This window comes from Ctenocephalides felis, unplaced genomic scaffold (genome assembly GCF_003426905.1).
Source record: "Ctenocephalides felis isolate EL2017-DRISC unplaced genomic scaffold, ASM342690v1 CF-g0.4_SCAFFOLD_01604, whole genome shotgun sequence".
In the NCBI taxonomy this organism is placed as follows: domain Eukaryota; kingdom Metazoa; phylum Arthropoda; class Insecta; order Siphonaptera; family Pulicidae; genus Ctenocephalides; species Ctenocephalides felis.
In genome coordinates, this window is record NW_020537758.1 from 58044016 (window position 1) to 58071214 (window position 27199).

At 28.2% G+C, this 27199-nt stretch overlaps 3 protein-coding genes across 3 annotated transcripts; 2 read left to right on the top strand and 1 right to left on the bottom strand.

Moving 5' to 3' along the window:
* Positions 1 to 354: 354 nt before the first annotated feature.
* LOC113373116 lies at positions 355 to 12161 on the top strand. Its single transcript, XM_026613435.1, has 3 exons — positions 355 to 516; positions 10647 to 10894; positions 12007 to 12161. The coding sequence occupies exons 1-3, from the start codon at positions 514 to 516 to the stop codon at positions 12134 to 12136; spliced, it is 381 nt and encodes a 126-aa protein (XP_026469220.1). The 5' UTR covers positions 355 to 513; the 3' UTR covers positions 12137 to 12161.
* Positions 12162 to 12849: 688 nt separating this feature from the next.
* LOC113373974 (protein SMG9-like) lies at positions 12850 to 17227 on the bottom strand. The gene is made up of 9 exons (XM_026614236.1): positions 17145 to 17227; positions 16677 to 16835; positions 16432 to 16531; positions 15761 to 16019; positions 15106 to 15365; positions 14786 to 15008; positions 14191 to 14525; positions 13044 to 13301; positions 12850 to 12943 (listed from the first exon to the last, which is right to left on the bottom strand). The coding sequence occupies exons 1-8, from the start codon at positions 17178 to 17180 to the stop codon at positions 13102 to 13104; spliced, it is 1572 nt and encodes a 523-aa protein (XP_026470021.1). The 5' UTR covers positions 17181 to 17227; the 3' UTR covers positions 12850 to 12943; positions 13044 to 13101.
* Positions 17228 to 20431: 3204 nt separating this feature from the next.
* Positions 20432 to 23353, top strand: LOC113372626 (nuclease SbcCD subunit C-like). The gene is made up of 3 exons (XM_026612985.1): positions 20432 to 20598; positions 20684 to 20866; positions 21476 to 23353. The coding sequence occupies exons 1-3, from the start codon at positions 20543 to 20545 to the stop codon at positions 23247 to 23249; spliced, it is 2013 nt and encodes a 670-aa protein (XP_026468770.1). The 5' UTR covers positions 20432 to 20542; the 3' UTR covers positions 23250 to 23353.
* Positions 23354 to 27199: the final 3846 nt, after the last annotated feature.

Genomic DNA, 27199 nt, shown 5'->3' on the forward strand with positions numbered 1-27199 from the left:
ACATCAGGACCGGCCCTGTATATATATAAACCTCTCTAGTCTAATAAAAATATTTACCTACCATATTTTACATGACGTGTGCTATAAAATTTCAAATTACCAAAAATTCTTATTGCGTAAAAATATTTTAAAAACCGGCAATATTGTTAAGAGGAAATCATAAAAAAATATCAGTCGTTAAATTTTACGTACCAATCTTAACATATACAACTATATAAAACCAGCATCGACACACAAATTGGTGTTTCTTTTTATCATTCGCGATCCGGTCTATGTGCAGTTTCATACGACAGACAGTGGGTATATACGTAATGCTTAAGTTTATTTACTGATTCAGTCGAATGTGAACCATTGTCGCGAGTACACGTTAATGATTATCATATTTATCTAATTTTATGGCGTTTATCATTTAACAATTACATTTAGCAAATACAATAGAAACTGCAAAAGTTATTAAAGTGAAAAAGTTGCTAAGAAGTGTTAAGTGGTATAAGGTTTTTATTCGTATCTGAGATGGTAAGTACAATTTTTTACTAAATTTGATTTTCATATGAATAATTATGTATGGCAGATAAAAAATAATAAATTTATTTATTGGATAAAATTTTCGTATCTTAGATTTTGCTTCTCATAATAAAAAATAATTTGCCCGAATTACAAAACCTCACCTATATGACTTTTCTTTTTTCTTGTTACCGCTATTATATTTCTGCAATGTAATAGATCGAGCTTTTCCAAAAATAGGTCTATTAAAATAAAATATCTCTGAAATCCGAATAGGACGTTCATAATATATATTACCGAAAACCGACTTTTTCTACTAAAAAACCGGTTTTCGAATTCCATAATTTTCGTCAAAAAACCGGTTTTCAGAACCGATTTTTGAAAACCGACAAACCCTAGTACATAAGTTGTCTACACTTGGGTATTAATTTTACTAAATATTTTAAAACAGTACTTTTATATGTAATATAAAAAAATAAAACAGTGTCTTGTATTTATAATAGTTTTGACCATGCTTTAAAAAAATCACATATCAGTTTTTAGCGAAATAAAAAGGGTTCTAATTACATCTTGGGTGTTACACTTCTTTTCTAAATATTTCAAAACAGTACATTTATATGTAACATAAAGAAATAGAACAGTGTATTGCATTTATGCGACAAAAATATAATAGTATTTACCATTCTTTAAAAAAATTACATTTCAGTTTTTAGCGTAATAAAAAGGGTTCTAAATACATCTATGAGTGGATCAGTATATTTTGCGTGTATATTGGTCAAGGGCCTGGACTTTGTTATCCGAATGATTCCTACATTTCAAGCCAAAACGGGGTGATAGTATTGACATTAACTGTAGTGAAACAAATTAGAGAACATCTGTTCACACACACACACACACATACATACTTTTTCCAAATTTGGTCTCATTCGATTCAGAATGGCTTGAAACGTCGAAAAAACATAAAAATAGCAATTCGGATTTTCTTATGAAAACATAAACTTCTCCTTCGGGAAGTTAAAAAAATTGACCAACGTTGTTTGGAAATTATCTGCTTTTAAGTGCAATCTAGAGCTTTGATGAAATTATGACCAATTTGAAAATGCATCAATGTTTGCAAAAATATTTTGTGTCAAAAAAAATTTAATATTGTCAACGATTTCTTAAAAAGGGCTGAACCATTTTCACAAATTTAAAAGCCATTGGAATAAAATAAAACCTTTCAAAAGGATGGACCATTTTTTTTAAATTAGCAAAAAAATTGCTATCTCAAGTGTTTAGATTTGTGCATTATTCACAAAAATTAATTAATGATTAAAAATAGTATCACCTAAAGAGCAGTCAACAAAACTGCTCTAGTTGCGCAAAAAATATAATATCAAGGGCTACGTAGATGATAATTGTAATAGTGCCAATATTGTCTTATAGCAGATGCTTTATATTTCGCAAAATAACTTATTATGTTTTTTTAAAAAAATGTTTAGACGTTTTTTATGGAATTTAGCATGGCGGTAGAGTTCATGGACTAAAAAATCCTTCAAAAATGGGTTGAATTATATGAATTAATTAAAATTTAGAATAACAATTATAGAACATACCAACACGTGTTTCTGCGCTAGAGTTAATATAATTATATATAAAGGTGCTTGAGAAATGTCAATTAGAAATCATAATGTTTAGCTTTAATTGAAAGCGAAAACTTTAATTTCGAAATAAACAGTCGAAAATTTTACCTGAACATTTAAATCTCCATTTCGGTTAACTAAGTTCATATTACATCTACCGGGAAGTTTTTGCAACTTGTCTTAAAGTAAAATGCCACCTTTAACAAGTTTCATTAGTTCTCTAGTTGTGATATTATAAATGTCAATAGTAATAGAGTAAAATTATACTTAGACATTTTATTATAAAATATTCATTAATAAAACTGTAAAAAACCGTGGTTCAAATAGGCTTTAGATTTCAGCCTTAGATTTTTAACTTTCCTTAAGGTTTTTTTGTATAGCCAAGGAAATGCGTTTATGCATCCCAGGCTAAGTCTTTGACCAGCCTTGCATCTGTTCCGAAGAAAAGCTTAGGCATTAATTTATGGGGGAGAATTCTTCTAATTATTGCCTTTCTTTCCGAAGTTTGCAAGTCTATTGGTCCTGCAAATTCATGCAAATCTTGATAGTATCAATTCATATCGAAATACGATATGTCAGAACCGAAGTAACCACTAAAGCTAGAAATATTCTTCTGTTTTGTTTTTGATCTCCAACATTAGTCACCAGCCGAGCAAGACTCGTCCTAGCTACTGACGCCTTAGCACTAACGTGTTTCATCTATTGATTGAAATTTTATCTAGAATCAAACATTACCCCTAGGTAATAAATGCAAGATTTTGATGCTATCTCTAGATTACCTATCTTCCGCTTGATGGTCTCTATTATAATTCTACTTGTAATAAGAACAGCTTTAAATAATTAATTAATTAAGTGATCAATTTTAATCAAAGTTATGTCAAATAAACTTACAATCAATGTCTTTACCAATAATCACTATGGTTACATCATCTGCATATGTTACTAGTTTGACACATGGTGGAATCTTCAGTCACAAATGGCCATCAAACATACTCATACTGCACCCTCCACCCTACTTCGCATAGGGTAAGTTATAGTAATCGTCAAAAAATCGAAAATATTTTTTTTGCATATCTTTTGAATAATTCTCGGCATACCTTAGAAAAAATGCATGTGTGTGCGCGAGTGTTTGTGCATATGTATGCATGTGTGGATATAATTTTTCGGACTGGACGACGTTTCCGGGAGCTCAACCGATATGAATTATTCAACTAGTGGGGTGCATGGCATCGTGCCTTAAGGCAAATTGCTGGAACTTCCCGTACCGCAATTAAAAATTCGAAGAAAGAAAATAATCAATAATTGTTTTAAAAAAATTCAAATAGATTATTTATTAAATACATACTGTAAATTTATAAGTGCTTTTTAAATTGGGCGATGAACGTATTTTTTAAACAACTTATGTGTACGTTTGCAAGAGACAATTTTTTTTAATTAGATTTGCTAATTTACAATTTTTTCCAAATTTTGAATTTTTTGGAATAAAAAAACGTTTTTTAAATACTTTGGGAATTTGGAAATTTTTTAAAATATTCGATTTTTTTTAAATTTTCGAAATATTCTCAAATTTTTGTAAGAAATATTTTACTTAAAATTTTTCAAAATTTAGTTTTTTAAAAAAAAATGATGAAAAATTTCAAAAATTTGAATTATTTGAAACCTTGATTTTTTGAAAATTTTGATTTTTTTTTGAAAATTACACAAAAATACTAAATTTTCTGTAAATGCATTTTTTGCATAGCATTTACTCAAGCAAAATGTTTTTTGAATTAATCTAATCGGATAACCCGTTCCTCAAAAACTGCTTAACCGTTTTTACACCCTGCGCACTCCATACCTTCGAAACGGCAAAATTGCCCTTTGCAAAAACGCCTCGTGATCGAGTACGAATCGAATGATTTTTTAATCATACAAATCGGTTATTCCATACTGTCAAAAATGTCGAGAAAAATAAACTTCAAAATTAAAAATCTTGGTACGGAACCCAAAAAATACACAAAATGTGAACACAATAGTGACATCTCTATAAAATATCTGATAATTTGATGTACATATGTCCAATAAACATTTTTGACAGCCAAATTTTGAATTATTAAAATCGGACGCTCCGTTCTCTTAAAAACTGAGTTACCATTTTTTACACTTTTTGCCCCGTATCTTCGGAACGGCAAGACCTGCCAAAAACTAATCAGCACGTACCTTATCAATACAAATCGAATGTTTTTTGAATTATTCAAATCAGTTGATTGGTGTTCCCGAAATCGTCGACTAAAATTTGTATCCGCACACACACACGCACACACACATACACACACACATACATCCATTTTTTCTAAGGTATGCCAAAATATTCAGAAACCTTTGAAACGTAAAGATATATAAAAAAATTTATTTTCGATTTTTTGCGATTACTATAACTTGCCTTACAAGTCGTTTCTGAGATATAAATTTTCTGAGATATAAAGCAAAAAGTGCAGAAAATGTATATAAAGTTTTTGAGAGACCAGATAATCAGATTTGAATAATCCAAAATACATTCAATTCGTAATGATGAAAAGATGTGGTGATTAGTTTTTGGCAAAGACAGGCCCAGGCGTTTCAGAGAAAAAAAGCTAAAAGTGTAAAAAATTGAAGGAGGAAACAAAGCATGCAATTCGATGATTCAAAAAACATTTTGCTTGTGAAGAAACTATTATAGTTTGTGAGAAAGATATTTTTTTTTATTTCAAATTCACAAAAAAAAATCCATTTTTTTTTTAAATATTAAAAATAATTGGATTTTAATTTTAATTCTAGTTAAAATTATGAAGTTCACCTATATACTTGAAATAAATACTTTTAACTTTGCAATTTGGTTTATATAATTCTTAGAAATATGAGATAAGTTTCTTCATTCTAACTCCCTTGATATGATGTTCTATTTACTTTTCATTTAAACATATGTAAACGTCGTCGTCGTCCAATTGATTAACTTTGTCTATGAAATACGAAACATGAAAGTTACAATTTACTGTAATTACTTTATTATTTATAATAATCTATTTGAAAGCATTTACTATTTCTCGAATATTTCATTGCGGTACGGGAAGTTCCAGCCATTTGCCTTAAAGCTCGATGATATGCACCAATGTACCACTTGTTTTTCTTATATCCAATTTTAATTTTCAAAATAGATATTTAATATATCTACACAAATTGTGCAATAATATTGATTATAGTTAAACTTTGTTTCTGCATAAGTTTGTAATTTGATACAAAAAATTGTTCGTTTAATTGCAAAACTTAACCTTAGTTAGTTGAACGTTGTGTTCCAACAGATTCATAGCCTTCATAATGTTCATTTCGCAATAAATTATTTATTATTATTATAAAATCAAGTGATGTGCCAGACCGGAAATAACAATCTTAATCATAATATTTAGAAATATAGATTCTAAATTTTACCATGCATATAAAAATTATTCCATATATTTATAATAATAATTGCATTATTAACATAATTAAGCTTAAAACTACAAATAAAAATGTACTATTTTTATTTGTAGTTTTAAGCTTAATTATATTTAGCTAATTTTTCAACTATTGCCATATTAGTATTTTTTTACTAATGATTTATGGGAAATTATAATTATTTATATTTCCTCGTTTCAGATTCAGCATTTTCTTCTGTTAATATAAATTTGTTTATATTATTCTACACTTTAGTTATAATCAAATAATGACCGAATGTCTTCTAGGCAGTTGTAATAAGATGGGAATAAAAAAAATGGTTTTGTTTATATATCTTGAATAGTTTTTCAAATATTTATTTGATTTTAGAATATATGACGTATATTTTATTATAGAGTAGTAAATTACAATATCATTTTAAATAATTACCATTTATTTTATAATTTTCAAAAATAGAAAAAACATGAGATATAATAATTTATTTGTATTTATTAAAAAAAGGTGGTATGAGAATTTTTAATAAATTTTTAAAGATATTAACTTTTGATTTAAACTATAGGCTATCATGAAATTGTAATAATAAAACATTCAAAATTTACGATACTTCAAAAATGTTTCAAAATATTTTTTGATAAGAATATTATAAGAACTAATACTAACGTATCTTTGAATTACGTTTATGAAGAAACGTTTATCAAATTTATCTTGTTTGCTTACTCTTTTTGATTTTGTGTCTTTATATGTACCGAAAATTAAAATTTTTAAAATAGCATTATCCAAAAATCGAAAATAAACATTTTTGCATATCTTTACGTTTCAGAGGTTTCTGAACGTTTTGGCATACCGTAGCAAAAATGGATATGTGTGCGTATGGATGTATGTAGTTTGTATATATGTATGGATACAATTTTTCGTCAACGTTTGAATTATTTAACAACCATTCGATTCCTATTGATAAGGAAACGTTCTGATTAGTTTTTGGAAAAGGTTGGTCATGTCGTTTCGGAGATAGAAAGTAAATAATGCAGAAAATAGAAATCCAGTTTTTTGAGTACAAAGCATCCTATTTGAATGATTCAAAGAACATTCAATTCGCAATTATGGAGAGAGTGGTGAATAGTTTTTCGTAAAGACAGGCCCAGCCGTTTCGGAGATACTGGGCTGAATGTTCAAAAAATTGCAGTTTTCAAGAGATCGATTCATCCGATTTGAATGATTCGAATAACCTTTTGCTTGTATTGACGAAACGATTATTTTTGGGGAAAGTAAAAAAAAATCTTTTCAAAGAATTTTTTTTAGAATATAGAAAATAATTTGGACTTTAGTTTTATAATAAGTAATTTAAACTTTGCAATTCAGTTTATATAATATTCTTAGAAATATGAGATATTTGTTTATTCACTTTTTATGTAAACTAACATAATCATCATCATCCAATTTATAAGCTCTTTTATTTTGTCTATAAAATACGAATAATGAAAGTTATAGTATTTATAACAATATATTTGAAAACATTTAATATTCTTCGAACATTTCATTACGGAACGGAAAGTCCAGTAATTTACCCTAAGGCACGATGCCATACACCACTAGTCTTTTAATGTTCTGCATTTTTTTGAAGACTTTGAAGTTTTTTAAAGCAACCGTACTGCGTGGCAGTTTTAGAGAAGAAATATAGATGCGCGTAAGCGCCGCGTCACGACAAACAATGATACGGACATTGTACGGACCCACAGAAATGTAAACAAAATTTTTATATTTATTATTAGAATATCTAATAATTTTATTTGCATATGTTTAATGATTATTTTCTTTTTCCACTCGATACCAAATTTAATCAGTTTTTCATTTTCTCAATACAAGTTTTTTTTAATTGTTGAAATCAGACCTTCGGTTCTCTTAAAACCGGAATTACCATTTTTGGCACTTTTTACCCTGTACCTTCGAAAAGGTTGGACCCGCCGTTGCCAAACAACTAATCAGCCCGTCACCCCACCAATAGGAAACGAATGTTTTTTGAATCATTCAAATCGATTGATCCGTGCTCTCGAAATCGTAGATCAAAATTTACATACGTAGATAGTACATACACATACACGCCAAAATGTTCAAAAATCTTTAAAATGCAAATACATGGAGAAAAAATATTTTTGATTTATAACTTACGAAAAGTTGATAAAATATTATTAATGTGGCTTAAAACGATATAGGGTTACTATAGGTAGGAGATTTGGTATTATGTGATTTTGGAGTTGAATGGTATTTGATTTGCTGAATGATATTCTACTTCATTTTTCGTGGTTACTGTTATTGTAAACATGAATAATCAAAGTATTTTACTGAAAAATATATTTTACTAAATATTTATATTCTATTAAATGTTATTTTACAATGATACAATGGTACAATTCACAAAAACCTTTTATAAAGTATACTTAATTTGATGTTATGGTTTGCGGTTTATTATTTATGATTGTGGTTTTTATAAGCCAATTTATTATCATATTATCTACCAGCGTAATAAAATTTTATATTATTATAATTGCGCTTTTTATTAAAAATTCTAAAACACAGCAAAGTGTTGATATTATTCCATACATTTTATCAATTGGTAATTTCTGTGGGCACTTTATCATGCCAACATTTTGATCTTTGCCATTACAGAAGTGATTAAAGATCGAATATTGTATGATATATAAATAAAATTATCGTGGAAAAGACTAAAATTACGGAATTTCTTATGTTTGTTTAAATGGACTTATTTACAATATGAAAAAAAAATTACTACGCATTTAAGATAAAATTTACTAAACATATATGGCATTACAGGATCATGATTTTGTGAGTTAATTTTAATAGGATTAAATAGCATCATGCCTTACTTAAGGCAAAAGACCAGAAAAAAAAGTAGATTTTTTTGATAAATTTGTTTTTTTTTTGAATTTTTTTGAACAATAAGTTTCTAAAAAAATGCCATTTCTGAAAATTAAAAAATATTATTATTTTATTGTATTAAATATATTAAATTATTGAAAATTTTTGGAAATACTGATATTTTTTTAAAAACTTCAAAAATTTTTGAAAACACACATAAATACATTTATCAACTTTTTCTAATGTATGCCAAAATGAAACGCAAATATATGCAAAAAATTACATTTTCTATTTTTGGATGATTTCTATAATTTACCTACCCCGCAGGAAGTTAATAAAACATGCAACTAAGCATTATGGAGATGAGCAATAAATTAAAATCTAGTAAATCTAAATAATTGTTATAATCAACTAAAATTAAAACCTATATTTTTAATGTTTTACCTATCAATAATCTTGAGAAGCATAACACTTTCGTTCTAATATTTTACATAAATTTCAATTTTTTAATACGGATTAGGATTTCGTGCAAAAAGGTGTGAGAAAAATTATTTTGCAAATGTGATGTTTAATTGTGACTGAACCGTTTGTTCGATAATCGCTCAAAACTGTAGTAAATGTATAAAATGTAAGTATAAGGCGAGTCATTGCTGGATTGAACTTAAAACTAGTGGGGCGCATGTCATCGTGCCTTAAGGCAAATTGCTGGAACTTCCCGTACCAAAAATTATTATATTTTTAAAAAGACTAACATTTTTGAAAAAATTTCACTTCGAAAAAATTAGATTTTTGAGTTTGTAAAAAAAAATTTTTTTGAGAAAAAGATGTTTTCTTTGTTTTGACATATTTTGGAGATTCTGAACTTTTTTTCAAGGCAATCGTACTGCTTTAACTGCGTAGAGACGAACTGTCAAAGCGCGTAAGCGCCGCGTCGCCGTCTAAGGAATAAACATTGGTACGAAACCCATAGGAATGTAAACAAAATTTATACTTATTATTAAAATCTTTATAAAATATCAAATAACAATTTGATGTGTATATGTCTAATGATCATTTTTGACCGCCAAATGGCATTTTTTTTACTTTTTTAACTAGATCTCCGAAACCGCTAGACCTGCCTTCGTGAAAATTAGATCAATTCTCCATCTCGTCAATACAAGTAAAATGTTTTTTGAATTATTAAAATCGGACGCTACGTTCTCTTAAAAACCAAGTTACCAATTTTGGCACTTTTTGCCCCGTACCTTCGAAACGGCTAGACCTGCCTGGGCCAAAACTAATCAGCACGTCTCCTTATCAATACGAATCGAATGTTTTTTGAATTATTCAAATCGGTTGATCGATGTTTCCGAAATCGTCAACGAAAATTTGTATCCGCACACACACACATATATCCATTTTTTCTAATTATAAGGTATCCCAAAATATTCAGAAACCTTTGAAGCATAAAGATATATTCGATTTTCATTTTCGATTTTTTTGCGATTACTATAACTTGCCCTACGGGAAGTTAAATACAAGCTTCTTCACCAAATTTTGAGTTATATTATTCAATGTTACTTGAACCGCCGATATATTTGAAACTGGAAGTTCTTAAAGAAATATGTACTGTTTTTGAACGTCAATTTCTTTGCGCTTATATATCCATCAAGTACATGTTATCAATATAAAGTATTTATTGATTTAGAAATTTTTATCATCGATTTTTTTGTCAATATTCGACGCAGAAGAAATCGACGAATAGTTTTCGAATTTGCGAAATCGGTTCAGGATTTTTAATCAACGTTCATCCTTATCGATTTACATCAAATGGCTGTTAAATTTTTGAAATCGTGCAGCAAGTGCAAATATATAATTTTAGACCAACATTAAATTTAAAACATTTTGCATTTATTAGGACGTAACTAATACGTAACTATGTTAACATAATTTACATAGAATTATATCAATATTTTATCATTAAGTTCTTGAAGAAAATAATTCTTTTCAGCATTTCTGTTATGATCCGACACTTTTTTCCATAAAATGAAATTTTGTAATTGAGAGTAATTTTGTGCCCGGGATAATCAATTGATTATCTCATTATTATTTTCTTTAAGAACTTAATGATAAAATATTGATATAATGCTAATTCATTATTTATGATAATAATCAATTATGATTAGTATTCATCAACATTAATAATTATTGTTTTAGGGCTCTAAATTGGCAGCAGTATTTTTAGCAGTTGTGATATTGATGTTACAAAACATGGTAAGTTGTCAAAGAGGCTCTTATGCTGGATCACGGCCTATCGGATATCCTGAAGTTGCAGACAGATTTTTAACGGACGAAGAACGCCAATCCGCAACACTTCCACCAGTTGCGAATAGATTTGGTCAAAATGGACCAGATGGTCAAAGGATACCAGTTGACGCTCATGGAGACATTGATTTGATCAACAGGTAACATTGAGCCATAAATCATTGTTTTTGGTTTCGATTGAATCTAAACATTACTATTTCCAATGGATATCTCACAAACAGCATTAAAAAATTATCTGTAAATATATTATTATAATATATTAGTGCTTTTATGTCCTAAAATTCCAAAATGCCCTTATTCCAAATTTTAATTAAATTATATAATTCAACCATTTTTTGTAAGACTGTTTAGTGCATGAACTTTATCGCCATATCAAATTTTATGAAAAACGTGGAAACATTTTTTAAAGAAACTTAGAAATTATTTTTTGTAAGCTTAATATTAAGCGTTTGCTATAAGAAAAAATACTGCACGATTACATAGATCATGAACGGAATCCTAGATATTATTTTATCATTTAAATGATAAAATAATATAATTAATGGTAATATATTTTTACACAAAAAGAGAAGTTTAGTAGACTAAAAATGGCTTGGCCGGTTTTCTCGCAAAGCTAATCGCGGCTTCTTCTTATCAAGGTATTCCAATGACTTTTAATTTTGACTTATCACATCACAAAAGCGACTTTTGACATATTTTTTCAAATTTTAAAAAACCATTTAAAATTGAAGTACTTATCGTAGGTTAAGATATAGTCACAATTTAGTATGTTCTATAGGACCATGATGTCTTTCAACATAAAAAGTTTCATTGAAAAAAAAATGCAATAGTTGATTACGAAGCACGATTCCCAAATAATACAATTCGAATAGTGTTTGAATTTTTAAAATCAATTCAGAATTTTCGACTAAAACGTGGACGAAAATTTTCCTTTTTTCACCTATTTACGAAGAACCGGCTCGGCCGATCGTCGCGCAAGTCCTTATGGCAAGCGCAAGTCCTTATCAAGTTACATATTGAAAGTCTTTCAAATTTTTTAAATCAGTCTAGCGGCTAGACTCTAGCCCTCTAGCCGTTTGTAAGAAAAAGTCGACGAAAGGTCAAAAAACACACTCACATATTTCACTTTTTATCGTTTATTTGTGTTTTTTTATTGAATTAAAGCTTTTGTTGATTGACTATATCTTTATAGCTTCAATTATATCCATTATCGCCATATTTTATTTACTTGAGTTCTTTTGTTTTGTTACAGAATAAGCCAATGGCCTATAGATCATCAACCTTACTGGTTTATTAACTGGCAGTTGATAGAAGCCAGTAGAAATCGTCAACAAAATAATATGCCCACTAATGTAAACAGCAGAAGTTCGTTCTTAGGATGATTCTGAATAAAACAATCAAATTGCGATCAACAGATTCGGATCTTCATTGATTTCACATTATATATCAAAATCATTTCATCATTTTTTAATGAAATGAAAATTCACTTTTAATTTATTGCAATAAATACTATTGTAAAACTATTTTTAAATTATTAAGATATCATTATTTTCAATCACTTATGTAAGGCATAACTTTTGCTCTCTTATGTTATTTAATATAATTAGTATGTAAGTTTTTATTTATATATATATTTGTGTTTTATTATAATAATAAATCGAAGTAGATTGTTTGAATATTGTGTCCTTGTTTTCAATACAGAACAGAAACTTTTAGTGCAATATTACAAAATTGAATATGATGTTGAAACCTTTGTTGTTAGAAAAGTTTCATAAACTGAAACCAATATCTAAAAAAGTTGTCTAACTTAAAAACTCAATTAATTATAATTAATCAGAATTGATAATTGATAAATTAATACACTTATATAGTTTGTAAATTTGTCAAAATTACAAAAAAATGTTTGCACAAAACCAATTAAGGAAAATCGGAAAAGTGTTTGCAAACTAGATTTTCGGAAAAATAAACGTTTACATTAATCTTAATTAAGATTTGGGTTAATTAATTAAACAAAAAAATAAAGTATTGTTTCAATTAATAATTGAAAATCAATTAAATAATGTTTTATTACTTCTAAAAAATATAAATTCATAAAGGCTTATTAGATTTTCTTTAACACTCTGCATACAAATTAGGCAGTACAGTGCTTATGAATACTCAAGATGACATTGACATCTTCTTTATAGTTCCTGAAAACAAAGTAAATGCAAATTTTCTTTTTGTATGTTTCCTCCAATAATTATGCGTGTATTTTGGAGCTAAACCAAAAGCATTTAACCATACTTTTACCTCCTTCACTATACTTTGAAGTTTAGAAGATACATTTTTAGGTGCAAATCCAGCAGTTCTAATGAAGCATCCTACAATATTCCAAAAATAGTCCACTTTTTTTTATTGCCTCCCATGTCTTGTGAGCGTTATGACCCCAATGTTTTTCACTGGTTACAGAGGGCGCTATTTGTCCACGTGAAGCGCCCAAGATATTTTGTCTAAGACGTTTCACTAAATATTCCAAGTTCTCGTGTCCCGTATACATGTGATCATCTACTATTAATTAAAATGATTTAATAGAGTACCAGTCATAAATGAAATTGATAAAATAACATGGATTTAAAATAGTAATATAAATTAAACAAATCATACGAAAAAATTGGGTAAGGCTTCAGTTTTATAACCTATGAACTAAACAAGTTTACAAGCTGAAGTCTATTTCAACTTCAATTATCATATATGAATATTTAGTGAGTTTTTATCACTATATGAAACATTATCATTAATTAATTCAAATAATAAATCAGAAATGATTTAATGCAATTCAAGTTGCATAAACTTCTCAATATTTGTAAATTATTGGTTTAATCAATAATAATAAATAAATCAACAAATTTGATTTGTGCATGATCTACCTATCTACATCTTTACCTATCAAAGAGTCTATCTGCTTACCTATCAAGCTATCTATATATCTATACTTGCTTAGCTTTCCAAATTTTATATATCTGTCTACCTATATAACTTTGTCTACCTATTGACCTGTCTTTCAACCTATTGATCTGTATACCAGTCTACCTTTATACTAATCTAACCGTTCATATACCTATCTTTCTATTTTTCTAACCTTCTATCCATCCATCTCTCTCCCTGTCTCCTTGTCTATCTGTGTACCAATAATTCTATTTTATATAAATCACTAACGACAATTTTTTTATTTTTTTCCATCTCCAAAACAACTGAACCTGCCTTTCCAAGTAAAAAATTCTTCATTCTGCCAATACGATATTGTAACATAAGGATATCCCAAAATTCTCATTTTTATTTTATTGTACCCTATGGGATTTTTAAATTTTTCTCTTCTTATGAGAAGTTAAAAAAATGATGTGATTGCTACCTTGATGTTACACATTTTTTCATTAATTACATAGAGGCTTTAACTCACCATTATCACAAGTGATCTCTGGTAACAAAAACAAATTCACATCAGGCTTTTTTTCTATGCCTGCTTTTCTGCTTCTATAATCTTCAGATTTTTTGTCATAACTTGTTCCAAGACCACTACGAACTTTTAGTTTAGTAGATGCATTAAATATTGTGTCATATATTGAAGTATAGTATTTGACAGTATCATGAGAAAAATCGCTAGCTTGTGCTTTATTATGCACCAACAAGATATGAGCTCGAAATTGTTCCAGTATATTTTCTTCGGAGTTTGGATGTTGAGAATTAGTAGGCTGATTCAACTGAGGTCGAAGCATGTCAGCAGTATTTAAAAATCTGTATATTTAAAAAGATTTAGTATAGTATGAGATAAATATAATAAATAGAATACAACTTTATTTGCTCAAAAATTCAATACCATGCTGATACCTTATTTTTATTCAAATAAGAATTATTTCTTTTAATGTATAAATATAGCCTAGTCAGCAGGTAGTAAAAAAGTATGTACAAATTTATTAAAATATAGTGTCCTCATACCATGATCTGTCCTTAAGCAAAGCATTATTAGTTATAATAATAAATAATTGTATTTTTACCTAAGAATATTACTATCGAGAAACCAATCCTGGACTACTATTACAATGTGACAAGTAGCCAAGATAAAAGAAGCAAAGTATAATGATTCCATTTCCACAGCTACTTCATGGGTCATGGTCTTGGATTCAGAAGATATAATTGATTTGTCCATTATACTAACTGATAAAAGGGGCTGTGTATCAAGTAGTATAATTCGATTGGATGTTATATACATGTCAACTCCTATTAAGTTAAAAAAAAAATAGTAATGCATAATATTTTATAACATTTTCAAATACAATTTCATCTATATTATTTGATATGAGTAAGATAAAAATACCATCTGTGCAATGCAATCCAAATTTTAACTGATCATCAGTTTCAATATCAAACTTCATACAGTTATTTTTATTAGCTTCATTTTTCAAACTAGTTTTATCAATTATAGCAAGTTCTGCAGTCTTCTTCGATAACACATCAATATTCTGATTTGCACTTGTGGAATGTTGGGACATTTTATCAGATTGACTAGATTGCACATCACTACATTCTGAGTAAACTTCACTACTACTTTTAGAGTCAGATGAAGATTCCGTTTTTCTGAAATGGTAAATAAATAAAGAATGATTATCATCTTGCCTTCAAAGTAAATCAAAATTTTAGTTGTAAAACTAATAACAGCAAGAAGAAATTTTACAATATAATACAATTTGAACAACCAAGTAAAATGCATTGATGTCAATATATTTGTTCTCAGTTGTTTTTTCTTCTTAAACTGAATTCTAAACAATAATTAAACACAATATTACATTTACATAGCATTTCAAATTGATATATAAAAGGTATCAACCATTTCTTATATAAGTTTATAAAAAAATATTTTATTATAAACTAACTTTTAATTAATTATAAAAACTGATAAATAATTTTGAAACAAATAAAATTGATTACTGAAATTGGTATGTAACTCGAAAAAATGTTGCGATTTTACTTACAAACAGTCAGTTGATTCCTTCGTAGTAGCGCTATTATCCACTTTGTTCAATATTCTACTAGCCAAATTATGTACGTTAGATTGGGCAATAAGATTCAGTATTGTAGATTTGCCTACTCCTTGGCTTCCTAAAACGCCAACTACCAAAAAATCATTTTGATTTTCTATCAGATAATCAAGTGCTTGTGTATTGAATTCCATATAATTATCTATTAGTTTTACTGGTTTTTTCATTTTACATGATGATAAGTTGGTGGAATCTGGAGATATAAAATTCTATTATACATTAATTCACAACTACTGCATCACTATTATAGAATTGTTCAACAACAAAATAAATAGCAATAGAAGCTAAAAATCTTTTGAATGATCTTAATTTCATTTGCTTCTGTTATATTTAATTGTTGAATATTAAGTGTTAAATATAATTCCCCAGCAAAGCAGTGATTGGAATTTGAAAATCACAAGCTTGGCTTTGGTGCTGTGGCAGCTATGTGCTTTTCAGATTGCTACCGCCCCTCAGCGTTAATTATTATTTATTATTTATTTAGATTAGTTTCTAACTATAAATTCAAATCAATTATCCAATAACAAGCCTATGATTGTTATATTATTTTGAATAATAGTATTCAGTTTTTAATATCGTAATAATAAAATCATAAGAAATCTTACTATCTACAGGCGTAGTAACGACTTTTTGCACATTTCCCAATTCATTTTCTTTGTTCTGACTTCTCTTCGGACTGAGTGATCTTTGTGGATCTTCCCTTGTCTACATAATTAATTTTGTTAATGTATTTCATTGATACTTATATTATTTTTGCTGATTATTTATTGTTAACATTCATTATTGTAAAATCCATGAAACAAAGTAAACATATTGGATATATATGATTGATTAGTAAATTTAAACTAACCTTTATTAGAATTGTAGGATGCTTAGACGCAATATTTCCTGAGTCTTTTTCAATAACAGAATTAGATTTATCTTTTCTATTTGTATCCTTATGTTTTGCATCTCCATCTGGATTATATTCAGAATGCTTTGACAAGATTACTGGTCTTTTGTTAGCCTCCTACATAAAATATAAATCACTTAGTTATTATTAATCGATTCATATCAAAAAGATTATAATTAGCATGTATGATTTTGAGCTACAATTTAATAGTGCAAGTTAATATTGTAGCAATATAATTAGACAATATAAGTATTTTTAAAATTGTATAGAACATATTTTATTATAAATATTTTATGTGATGTTGTGCAAACCATTCCTAAGCAGATCACGATGATAAACTACACATAATTTTATATATAAATATATAATTAAACTAATATACAATATACTATACTAATATATCTAAAGCTTAAAATAAAACCTAACCTTATATGATATGTACTTCTTTTTCCTATCAGACATGGTTTTATATCATATCATTATCATTAAAAATGTACAAATTTATAAATAATTATATTTAATTTAATACTAATTAATCTTTTACAACTCAAAATTTTATGTTATACAAACTCAAGGAGTGGATTAAAGAAAATTTGCAATTCACGAAAACAAAATTAGTATTATTGTCATAAGAAATATAGTATATATTTTAATTTTTAATTTAATTTATTTTAATTAAAAAATATATTTGTATAATGCAAATGTATAAATTGCTCAAAAGTTTATACAATAAAGCGGTGCAATAACGAAATTTGACATTTGGCGTGGAAGGCAGTTGGTCAGCGATTTACTCAATGGTTTAGTCATAAATTTCGTTTAACGGAAGCATATATATATATATATATATATATATATATATATATATATATATAATTTTCTCTTTTTTATTTCTTTATATTTAATATATACTATTGTTATTTATGTAATAATATGTTTTTTTAGATTACTGAATAATGACACACATTAAGCGTCAAACCGTTTAATAGAATAAAGGATTTTTATAGTAGGGTAGTTATATATAAGTAATAGCCTATAGTAATAGGCTGAAAATCGAAAACGAAAATCTTTGCATTTCTTCACGTTTTGAAGGTTTCTGAACATTTTGGCATACCTCAGAAAAAATGGATGCGTGTGTGCGTGTGCGTGCGTGTTTGTGTGTGTTTTGTGTGTCCGCATTTTTTCGTTCTCATTTTCGGGCGCACGGATCAACCGATTTAAATGGTTCAAAAAACATTCGATTCCTATTGATAAGGAGATGTGCTGCTTAGTTTTTAGCAAAGGCAAGTCCAGCCGTTTCAGAGACACGAAGCAAAGATTGCAGAAAATAGAAATCGAGTTTTTGAGAGATCGGAGCATCCGATTTAAATGATTCAAAAAACTTTCACCTTGTGTTGACAAAACAATTGCTTTTGGAGAAAAAAATTTCATTTAATTTTTTCTTTTTTTTTGTAGATCGAAAATAATTCAGATTTGATTTTAATTCTGGCTAAAGTTTTAAAGTTTACTTTAAATGAATATTTTTGACTATGTGCTTCAGTCAAGTTATAGTAATCGCAAAAAATCGAAAATGAAAATTTTTATATATCTTTACGTTTCAGAGGTTTCTGAATATTCTGGCATACCATTAGAAAAAATGGATGTTTATGTGTGTGTGTATGTGTATGTGTATATGTGGGTGTGTGTGTGTGCGGATACAAATTTTCGTCGATGATTTAGGGAACACCGATCAACCGATTTGAATATTTTAAAAAACATTCGTTTCGTATTGATAAGGAGACGTGCTGATTAGTTTTTGGCGGCGGCAGGTTTAGCCGTTCCGTAGATACGCATCAAAAAGTGCCAAAATATGTAAATCAGTTTTTAAGAGAACAGAGCTTCCGATTTTAATAATTCAAAAAAGATTTTACTTGTATTGACAAGATGATTAACTGATTTTTGGGAAGGCAGATCCAGGGGTTATGGATTCTCAATAAACATAAGTTAAAAAAATGTCATTTTGCGGTCAAAAATATTTATTGGACATATGTACATCAAATTATCAGATATTTTATAGAGATTTTATCAATGTGTACACATATTGTGTAATTTTTTTTTTGGTTCCGTACCAAGATTTTTGATTACGGTACGAGAAGTTCCAGCTATTTGCCTTAAGGCACGATGCCATACACCACTAGTTTTTCTATTTTAATCTTTTTTTTTTTAATTCGACAATTAGGCTGCAAAATACTTCATATATTTATGAACCTTTTATTAATCTTTGGACAATATTTTTAAAATACATCAAAAATTTAACTTTAAAACAACAATCTGGTATACGAGGGAAAAGTAATGATGAATACATACAATTTGGCCTTTACGATATGTACAGTTAGGAGAAGTTTACGGCGCAATTTTGGATATTGTATATAATGAAAAATTAAATTAAAATAATCCAACATGAAATACCAGTGTTATGTTTAATAATGAAAGGCTATTTTTTTAACTTCCCGTAGGGCAAGTTATAGTAATCGCAAAAAAATTGAAAGTGAAATTTTTTATATATCTTTACGTTTCAGAAATTTTTGAATATTTTAGCATATCTCAGAAAAAATGGATGTATGTGTGTGTGTGTGTGCGCGTATGTGTGTGTGTCCGGATACAAATTTTCGTCGACGATGTCGTGAACACGGATCAACCGATTTGAATAATTCAAAAAACATTCGATTCGTAATGATAAGGAGACGCCCTGATTAGTTTTTGGCAAAGACTGGTCCAGCTGTTCTAAAGATATGGGGCAAAAAGTGCCGAAAACGGTACCTCAGTTTTTAAGAGAACGAAGCGTCCAATTTTAATAATTCAAAAAACATTTTACTTGTATTGACAAGATGAAGAATTGATCAAACTTTCATAAGGGTAGGTCTAGCGGTTTCGTAGATCTAATGAAAAAAGTAAAAAAAAATGCCATTTGGCGGTCAAAAATGATCATTAGACATGTGCACATCAAATTATCAGATATTTTAACAATAAGTATAAATTTTGTTTACATTCCTATGGGTTCCGTACCAATGTTTATCCGTTAAACAGCGACTCGGCGCTTACGCGCTTTATATTTTGTCCCTATGCATTTAAAGCAGTACGATTGCTTTGAAAAAAAGTTCAGATCTTCCAAAATATGTCAAAATGAAGAAAAAAAAATTTTTTTATATTTTTTTTTTCAAAAAAAAGTAATTTTTTGTCCAATTTATAGTTTCTCAAAAATCTAATTTTTTCGAAGTAAAGTTTTTTCAAAAATGTTAATCGTTTTTAATTTTTGGTACGGGAAGTTCTAACAATTTGCCTTAAGGCACGATGCCTTAATTGCCTTAAGACAGAATTCCACTTACAGCTAATTGCTCTCTATGATTAGCGCTCAATAGCGCAAAATCTCCAAAATAAATAAGTGATTTTTTTCAAAACCCAAATATTAATATTACATATGCATTAGAAATAATTGAAAAATTAAAAAAACCAAGTGTGTGTACCAAGTTTGATGAATATATTAGGTTGTCAAATATCTCCCTTCCGCTTTTTTGCTCTTGGTTTATAATACAAAAAGGCGGAAGGGAGATATTTGACAACCTAATATGATGAATGCAGATGAATGTATGGATATGAATAAATTATATACCAAGGGTCACACTAATGTGAGACTAATCTGTCAAAATTTCTTGAGTCGCAAGTTTGTGTGTTTTCCTTCTAGACTAGAGTTTAAAGCGATAAAACCATTAAAAATTCTTATTATTAATAAGAATTAGTTATAATATAATAAATATTTAGATAGTCATATTAGATATTTATTAAGAAGGATGTTTTCTATAAAAGATTCCGATGATGATGATGATTTATATACTCCTAACGCTAGGTATAAAAATATTGTTTTTATTTATACTACTTATTATATTTCTTCTAGTTACATTCGAAATGATGAATTAGATTAATTTTTTCAGTCAAAATTTAGAGCATCTTTTTAATGTACCTATGCAGCCAAACGAAAATGATGAGCTTCCAAGTCTGAAATATGTAGCCCCTAAACAATCTAAGGCTAAAAGTAATATCAGTGATTTAAATCAGGAGCTTGCACCACAAAACAAAGTTATTATTGCTAAAAGGATTACGGCTTATAAACTTATGTAAATATTCCAATCATTTTTTATTTAGAAAAGTACCTAATTTAAAGGTAATTCTCCTTTCATTTTATACTAGGCACTCCTGCCTGACTGAGATATGAAAATATGTATTATGTTGATTGATAATATATCAAACATAAAAAATATATTAATAATAATATTTGGTCTGCTGGATGGATCCTCGTCAGACTTTTAAACCAATTGAAATTTTACCACATTTCTATTTTTTGTTTGAAACGAGAAGCACATTTTCAATATATCATTGTAGTTGTCATATGTTTCTTGCTGCTTTCTGAGAATATATAAGAGTTACTGTCAATTTTAAATTTTTACTTAGAAAATAATCAGTGTTTGTCAGAACAATGTTGTTCGATATTACATTGGTTTGAAAATGGTAGGTACTTTAATATAAGTCACAAAAAAATAAGTTGTCGAATGATCTTTGAAAGGAGTTGACAATGATATGTTGGAATCGACCAATAAATTAAATAATTTGGCAGTGTTTAATAAGATTTTGATTAAATGTATGTATGAAATGTTTTCATCTACAATTATTTAATTTATTCATCAAATATGTTATTGATTTTCATTCTGATTTTTACTTCATTTCAGAAATAAGCAATATGTTGTACAAGGATTATTGGGATTAGCTTTGATTAAAGTAATTAATACAAAATTTCGAATTATATTATATAAAGATAAGCTAAACATTTTAAGTACCCATGATTTCACAGACAGCCATAAAGTAATAATACAAGATTTATATTATTATTTCACTGATAATTCTTCTGAAAATTGGTCTGTTTTATTTGAAAATGGCAAAGATTTAACAGAATTTGTTGAAGAAATGAAAAATACTGGTGCGGAAGTAGATATAACTAATAAAAGTTCTATTAAAAAAGAAAACACTGTGATTAACCAAACTGTGACAGATTATAAAGCAGATGATAGCTGTGATATTAAGGATACAAAAGCAAAAATATTAAATTTAATGGAGAAAATGGGTCAAACAAAACTGTTACCGGAAATACAAAGTTCACCTGTGGATAATACTACAGACTCCTCAGACAATGAGAATGTCAGACAGTCATCAAAACCTGTAGTTAAACCACGAAAACTCGAAACACGTACTATGAGTACTAAATCAAATATCATAAACCCTACTAATTCTATAAGCATGGTTAATTCTACCCAATATGCTTTGGTAAATGGACATTTAATGCCATTTTCACAAGATCAGCAGAATATTACTAACTCTTCAAATCCACAGTGGCTGGCTTCTTCAAGCTTACTACCTTCTCCAGCAAGTAATGAAAACCTCAACATGTATATTTGCGAAAATAGAATTCATAATTCTGAATTACGTATGAATATATCAAACATTGAAAGAAAATTAGAGAAAGTGTTAGATAAATTAGAGTCCTCTAATAAAAATGACACGTCAGGTGATGGCATAAATGTTATGTTGGATTATATTAGAGGACAAACTGAAAAACATAATCAGGAAATAGATTCACTAAAATTTAAATTGCAGCATTTTGAAACTAATGGAAAAAGAAAAGAAATATATTTGTCTGATAATGGAAGCAAGTTGGGTGATATTATAGAACAAAAAGAACAAGAAATTCTGGATTACAAGAAGCAAATAAATATACTAGAATTGAAATTGAAAGATTTTGAAGAATATTTTAAAGAAAAGTCGCCAATTTTGAAAAAATATGAAGAAGATATTATTAAATTCAAAGAACAGGAACAAAAAATAGAAAATCTTATGTTGAAGTTAAATGATTTTGAAGGATATTTCAACAAAAATTCATCAGTTTTAAAACAAGGTGAAGAAGATGGAATGAAATTAAAAGAACAACAAATAAAAATAGAAAATTTGACATTGAAATTGAAAGACTTTGAAGATTTTTATAAAAATAAGGCAGCTGAGTCTACACATAATGATGAATCAAAATCTCTGCAAATACTGTGCCAAGAAAAAGATATTCAAATAGCTGATCATGAAAAGACTATAATTAATTTGCAATTGAAATTAAACGAGTTTGAAGAATTGCATAAAGAATATGATGATAAACTTGTTGCAAAGGTTGAATCCATCAAAGAACTAAATTATAAGTTACAAAGATTAGAAGAAACAAATGAATCTTTGATATCAAAATTAAGCCAAATTGAAAATAATTCCCATGAAATTTCAAATCAAAGGATAAAATCTATTATGAATGAGGTTTATGCCTTATTGTCTAAAGAAATTGATGAAAATAATACATTCAAAGGAATCGACATTTTACAAAGTTTCAAAAAAGCAATAAAAGTTATTACATTGGAAACCTTAAGTAATAGGAAGGAAACACCTCCACCACCTCCAGATTTTGATGGGTGATTTTTAAAAGAAATTCGTATTCATAAGAAAATTTATATGATAAATTTGTTCATGTTGAATGTTAAATCTTAAAGAATGTTAATGTTAAAAAAATGCATATCATTGTGCTAATTTAATGATATTTTTATATGTTTTTTAAATTTTGTATTGTTATATATGATTCATTCTGTAGATAAAGTAAATTTTCATACTGTATGAACACAATGCTACATAATATATGACTATATGGCATTAAATAAATTTATTATCTACTCTTGATTTTGGGTTCAAATGGCTAAATAGCTCTTACGCTTTCAGTACCCCAGGAAAATCAAATTAACAAATGTTAACAAATCACAACATCTTATCATTTCATTAAGAAACCACACATACCCTGTCTTATATTTGGCATATGCAGGTATTTCATATTATAATCGAATTTATAAAATACCTAGGAAGTAGGAATGCATAAAGACAGTAAACTAAATTGGAAAATGCACATAACAATAAAAAGCATAACATTTTTTTAATTCTGAGAGAGCAAAACAAGATACTGAAAATTATCAGCAGTGTTTCATGTTTATGACCAATCACATGATCAACTAGTTGGTATTGGTATTTTGCCTTGAGGCAAGTTACATGAACTTTCCGATATGTGTAATTAATCGACCTAATCAATAAAAAATAAATTAATTTATGAGTGATTAAAAGTATTCCGCGTGGATGTATTACATATAATTGAAAGCGAACGAACACGTATTTTCTGAAAGCAAATTTTCAAAAATCAATAATTTTTATAATTGAACCAGTTTTCGTAGGACTTTAAAGGTTTAGTTTATTCATTAATACCAAGTACCTACTCTATCGTTATACCAAGTAAATCGTCAAACGTCAAAAAAACTACTCATTTTCTAAAACTTTGATGATTTTTTAAAATTAAACTCTACTTGTAAGGCCGTAATACTTCAATAAGTTGTTTAAGACTTGTTTATCTATGTTTAAGACCATAATATATATCATCAAAAAAAAAAAAATCAAAATCGGCTCAATTTTTTTTTCAACAACAAATTATAAGAAAACGGCTCGGTAGATTTTCTTCTTCTTCTAAAACTAATCAGTATCATTCCCAAATAATATCTTATGAACAGTTTTTGATTTTTTAAAATCGATTCGGTAATGAGCTTAAATTTGGACGAGAAGTTTAACACTTTTTTCCAAATTTCAATGGAACGGCTCGGCCGATCTTCGCACAAAACTGAGCGATATTCCTCATTGAGACACATCAAATGGTTTTTCAATTTTTGAAATCGGTTTAGGCGTTTTTGAGAAACATTGACGATGAAAGGTCTAATTTTGACAAATGCCAAAAAAACGATACTAATTTTTGCAAACTTTGTCGAATTTTTAAAGCTAAACGGGTTGTCGTAGGGCCGTAATCTTTTAGTATGATCTAGAAAACTATGGTATGTACCGTCAAAAAAATAATAATAAAAATCGTCGAAAAAAAATTTTCAACACTTTATTACAAGAAAACGGCTCGGCCGATCTCTACCGGCAACTCATCAGCACGATTTCCAGTCAATATCTTTCGAACGGTTTTTGAATTTTTAAAATCGATTCAGAACTGCGGGCTAAAACGTGGGCGATTTTTTTTTTACTTTTTTGCTATTTACAAAGAAACGGCTTGGCTGATCGTCGCGCAAAATCGATAAACGCTAGTCATTGAGATACATCGAATGGCTTTAAAATTTTTGAAATCGGTCCAGCCATTTACCATCGGTCCAGAAAACGTCGATTTACGGCAAACAATCTATTCACACAAACAAACTTTTTCCAAATTTGGCCTCATTCGATTCAGAATGGCTTGAAACGTCGAGAAAACATAAAATTAGCAAATCGGATTTTTTTATGAAAACATAAATTTCTCCTTCGGGAAGTTAAAAAGGACTTAAAAATTATTACTATAGTAGCGGAAGTTATTTATCGCAGAAACTTAAATTTTTCAACACAAATTGGATGCACACGCAAAACCTGAAGTACAAACAGTCCAATAATTGAAGCGACAAATAATTGAAGTCAGCCAAATAATTGAAGCGACTGAAGAGAAAATGGCCCAGTGATCTACCTCGGCTCACGTTTCACAGGTTTCTGAACATTTTGGCATACCTCAAATTGATGTGTGTGTGTGTTTTGTATGTCCGCAATTTTTTGTCCACGTTTTCGGGAGCACGAATTAACTGATTTGAATGGTTCAAAAACAGTCGATTCCTATTGATAGGGAGAAGTGGTAATTAGTTTTTGGCAAAGCAGGTCAAGCCATTTCGAAAATACAGAGCTAAATGTACAAAAATGGCAGTTTTTGAGAGAACTAAGTTTGCATGATTCAATAAAACTTTTTGCTTGCTGATGAAACGATTGCTTTTGTGAAAAAATATTTTAGATTTTTTTTAATAACAATATTTTTTTTACTAAATTTTATTTTTTGAATATTTTATTATGGTACGGAAAGTTCTAGCAATTTACTTTAAGGTGAGGCCAGTTAATTTTTATTTAATATCAAATATTATAAAATTCATATAAATATATAAGATATCTTCTTCGATAGATAAGATTCTTCATTCTAACTGCGCTTCATTAAGTTTTGTTTATTTACTTTTCATGTAAATGGGTATAAACGTCGTCCAATGTATAAGCTCTTATATTTTGTCTATAAAATACGAATAATGAAAGATTCAGTAAATATAATAATCTATTGCAAAACATTTAATATTCTTCGAATATTTCATTAAGGTGCGCAAAATTTCAGCAATTTGCCGGTTGACGATTGCCAAGAAACTCGCAATACTTACCAGATCAAGAAGCCTTGTTGTAATCTCTATGAAATTGTGTAGTAAATCAATTAATTACACATACATATATATAATAAGTCACTTTCATGGAACAAATATTCTATTTATTTTTGTGCCATGGCAACGTACTTTTTAAATCAATAATTACAAGTCTAACTTGTACTGTACCAAACCGCTATCAATGATTGCGAATATATATTTTGTGAACTGATTAACTATATTCAACAATGGATAAACTTAAAACGGGAAAAAACCAAGATGAATTGGAAATGGATCAATTGGCATATGCTGAATTGAATCGGTTACAACGTCAGGTAAAATATTTGATTTATACTACATGTAATATAAGGTCTATTGGAAACTCTCCTAAAGTTTAGTAAAGTTTATTAAATCTTTAATTGACCTTATATTTTATTGACATTTGTTATTATAATTACTTAAGTAATTCATGATAATTTTTATGTTTTTGTATAAAAATATTACAAAACAATATTAAAACCATATTTTCAAATAAAATACCTATTTATAATAGTTCAGTATGCGTGCATATTAAGTTCTTATCGATAATTTTTAAATAAATATGCTAGTGAATTTATTGTTTAATTATTATAGTATCGCATAATGGAATCTGATCGGATAAAATTTGCCGAAGCAAGTGCAGCCGTTACTGCTCGTGGGACAAACTTGATAGCAGGATTACAACGTGAATATAATAAATTGCAGCAGGTACTAGATGCTGCGGAGCAGCCGGCAGCCAAGCGAAGGGAAAAAGAAGCGGCTCGAAATCTTTCAATTATGTTGGATAAACATGCGCAACTTAAGGAAAAGATTGCAAAAGAAAGGACCGAAATACATGAGCTTGACATCCAGATTGCTAGAGTATGTACTCAATCATAATATAAACTAGCTGTAAGTGAAATTCTGTCTTAAAGCAATTAAGGCATCGTGCCTTAAGGCAAATTGCTGGAACTTCCCGTGCCAAAAATTATTATTTTTTTAAAAACGATTAACATTTTTGAAAAAATTTTACTTCGAAAAAATAAGATTTTTTGGAAATTTTAAATTGGACGAAAAATTACTTTTTTTTGAAAAAAAAATTTTTTTTAAAAAAAATTTTTAAAC

Bases quoted from the DNA above. Each gene is read 5' to 3' on its own strand.
- LOC113373974 (XM_026614236.1), bottom strand. From the start codon at position 17,180: ATGTCTGATAGGAAAAAGAAGTACATATCATATAAG. The intron at 16,020-16,431 runs GTAAGATTTCTT...TTATATCTCCAG, and splicing joins CGTTACTACGCCTGTAGATA to ATTCCACCAACTTATCATCA. The intron at 15,009-15,105 runs GTATTTTTATCT...TTAACTTAATAG, and splicing joins TGGATTGCATTGCACAGATG to GAGTTGACATGTATATAACA.
- LOC113372626 (XM_026612985.1), top strand. From the start codon at position 20,543: ATGTTTTCTATAAAAGATTCCGATGATGATGATGATTTATATACTCCT. The intron at 20,599-20,683 runs GTATAAAAATAT...TAATTTTTTCAG, and splicing joins TTATATACTCCTAACGCTAG to TCAAAATTTAGAGCATCTTT. The intron at 20,867-21,475 runs GTAAATATTCCA...ACTTCATTTCAG, and splicing joins ATTACGGCTTATAAACTTAT to AAATAAGCAATATGTTGTAC.
- LOC113373116 (XM_026613435.1), top strand. The intron at 10,895-12,006 runs GTAACATTGAGC...GTTTTGTTACAG, and splicing joins GACATTGATTTGATCAACAG to AATAAGCCAATGGCCTATAG.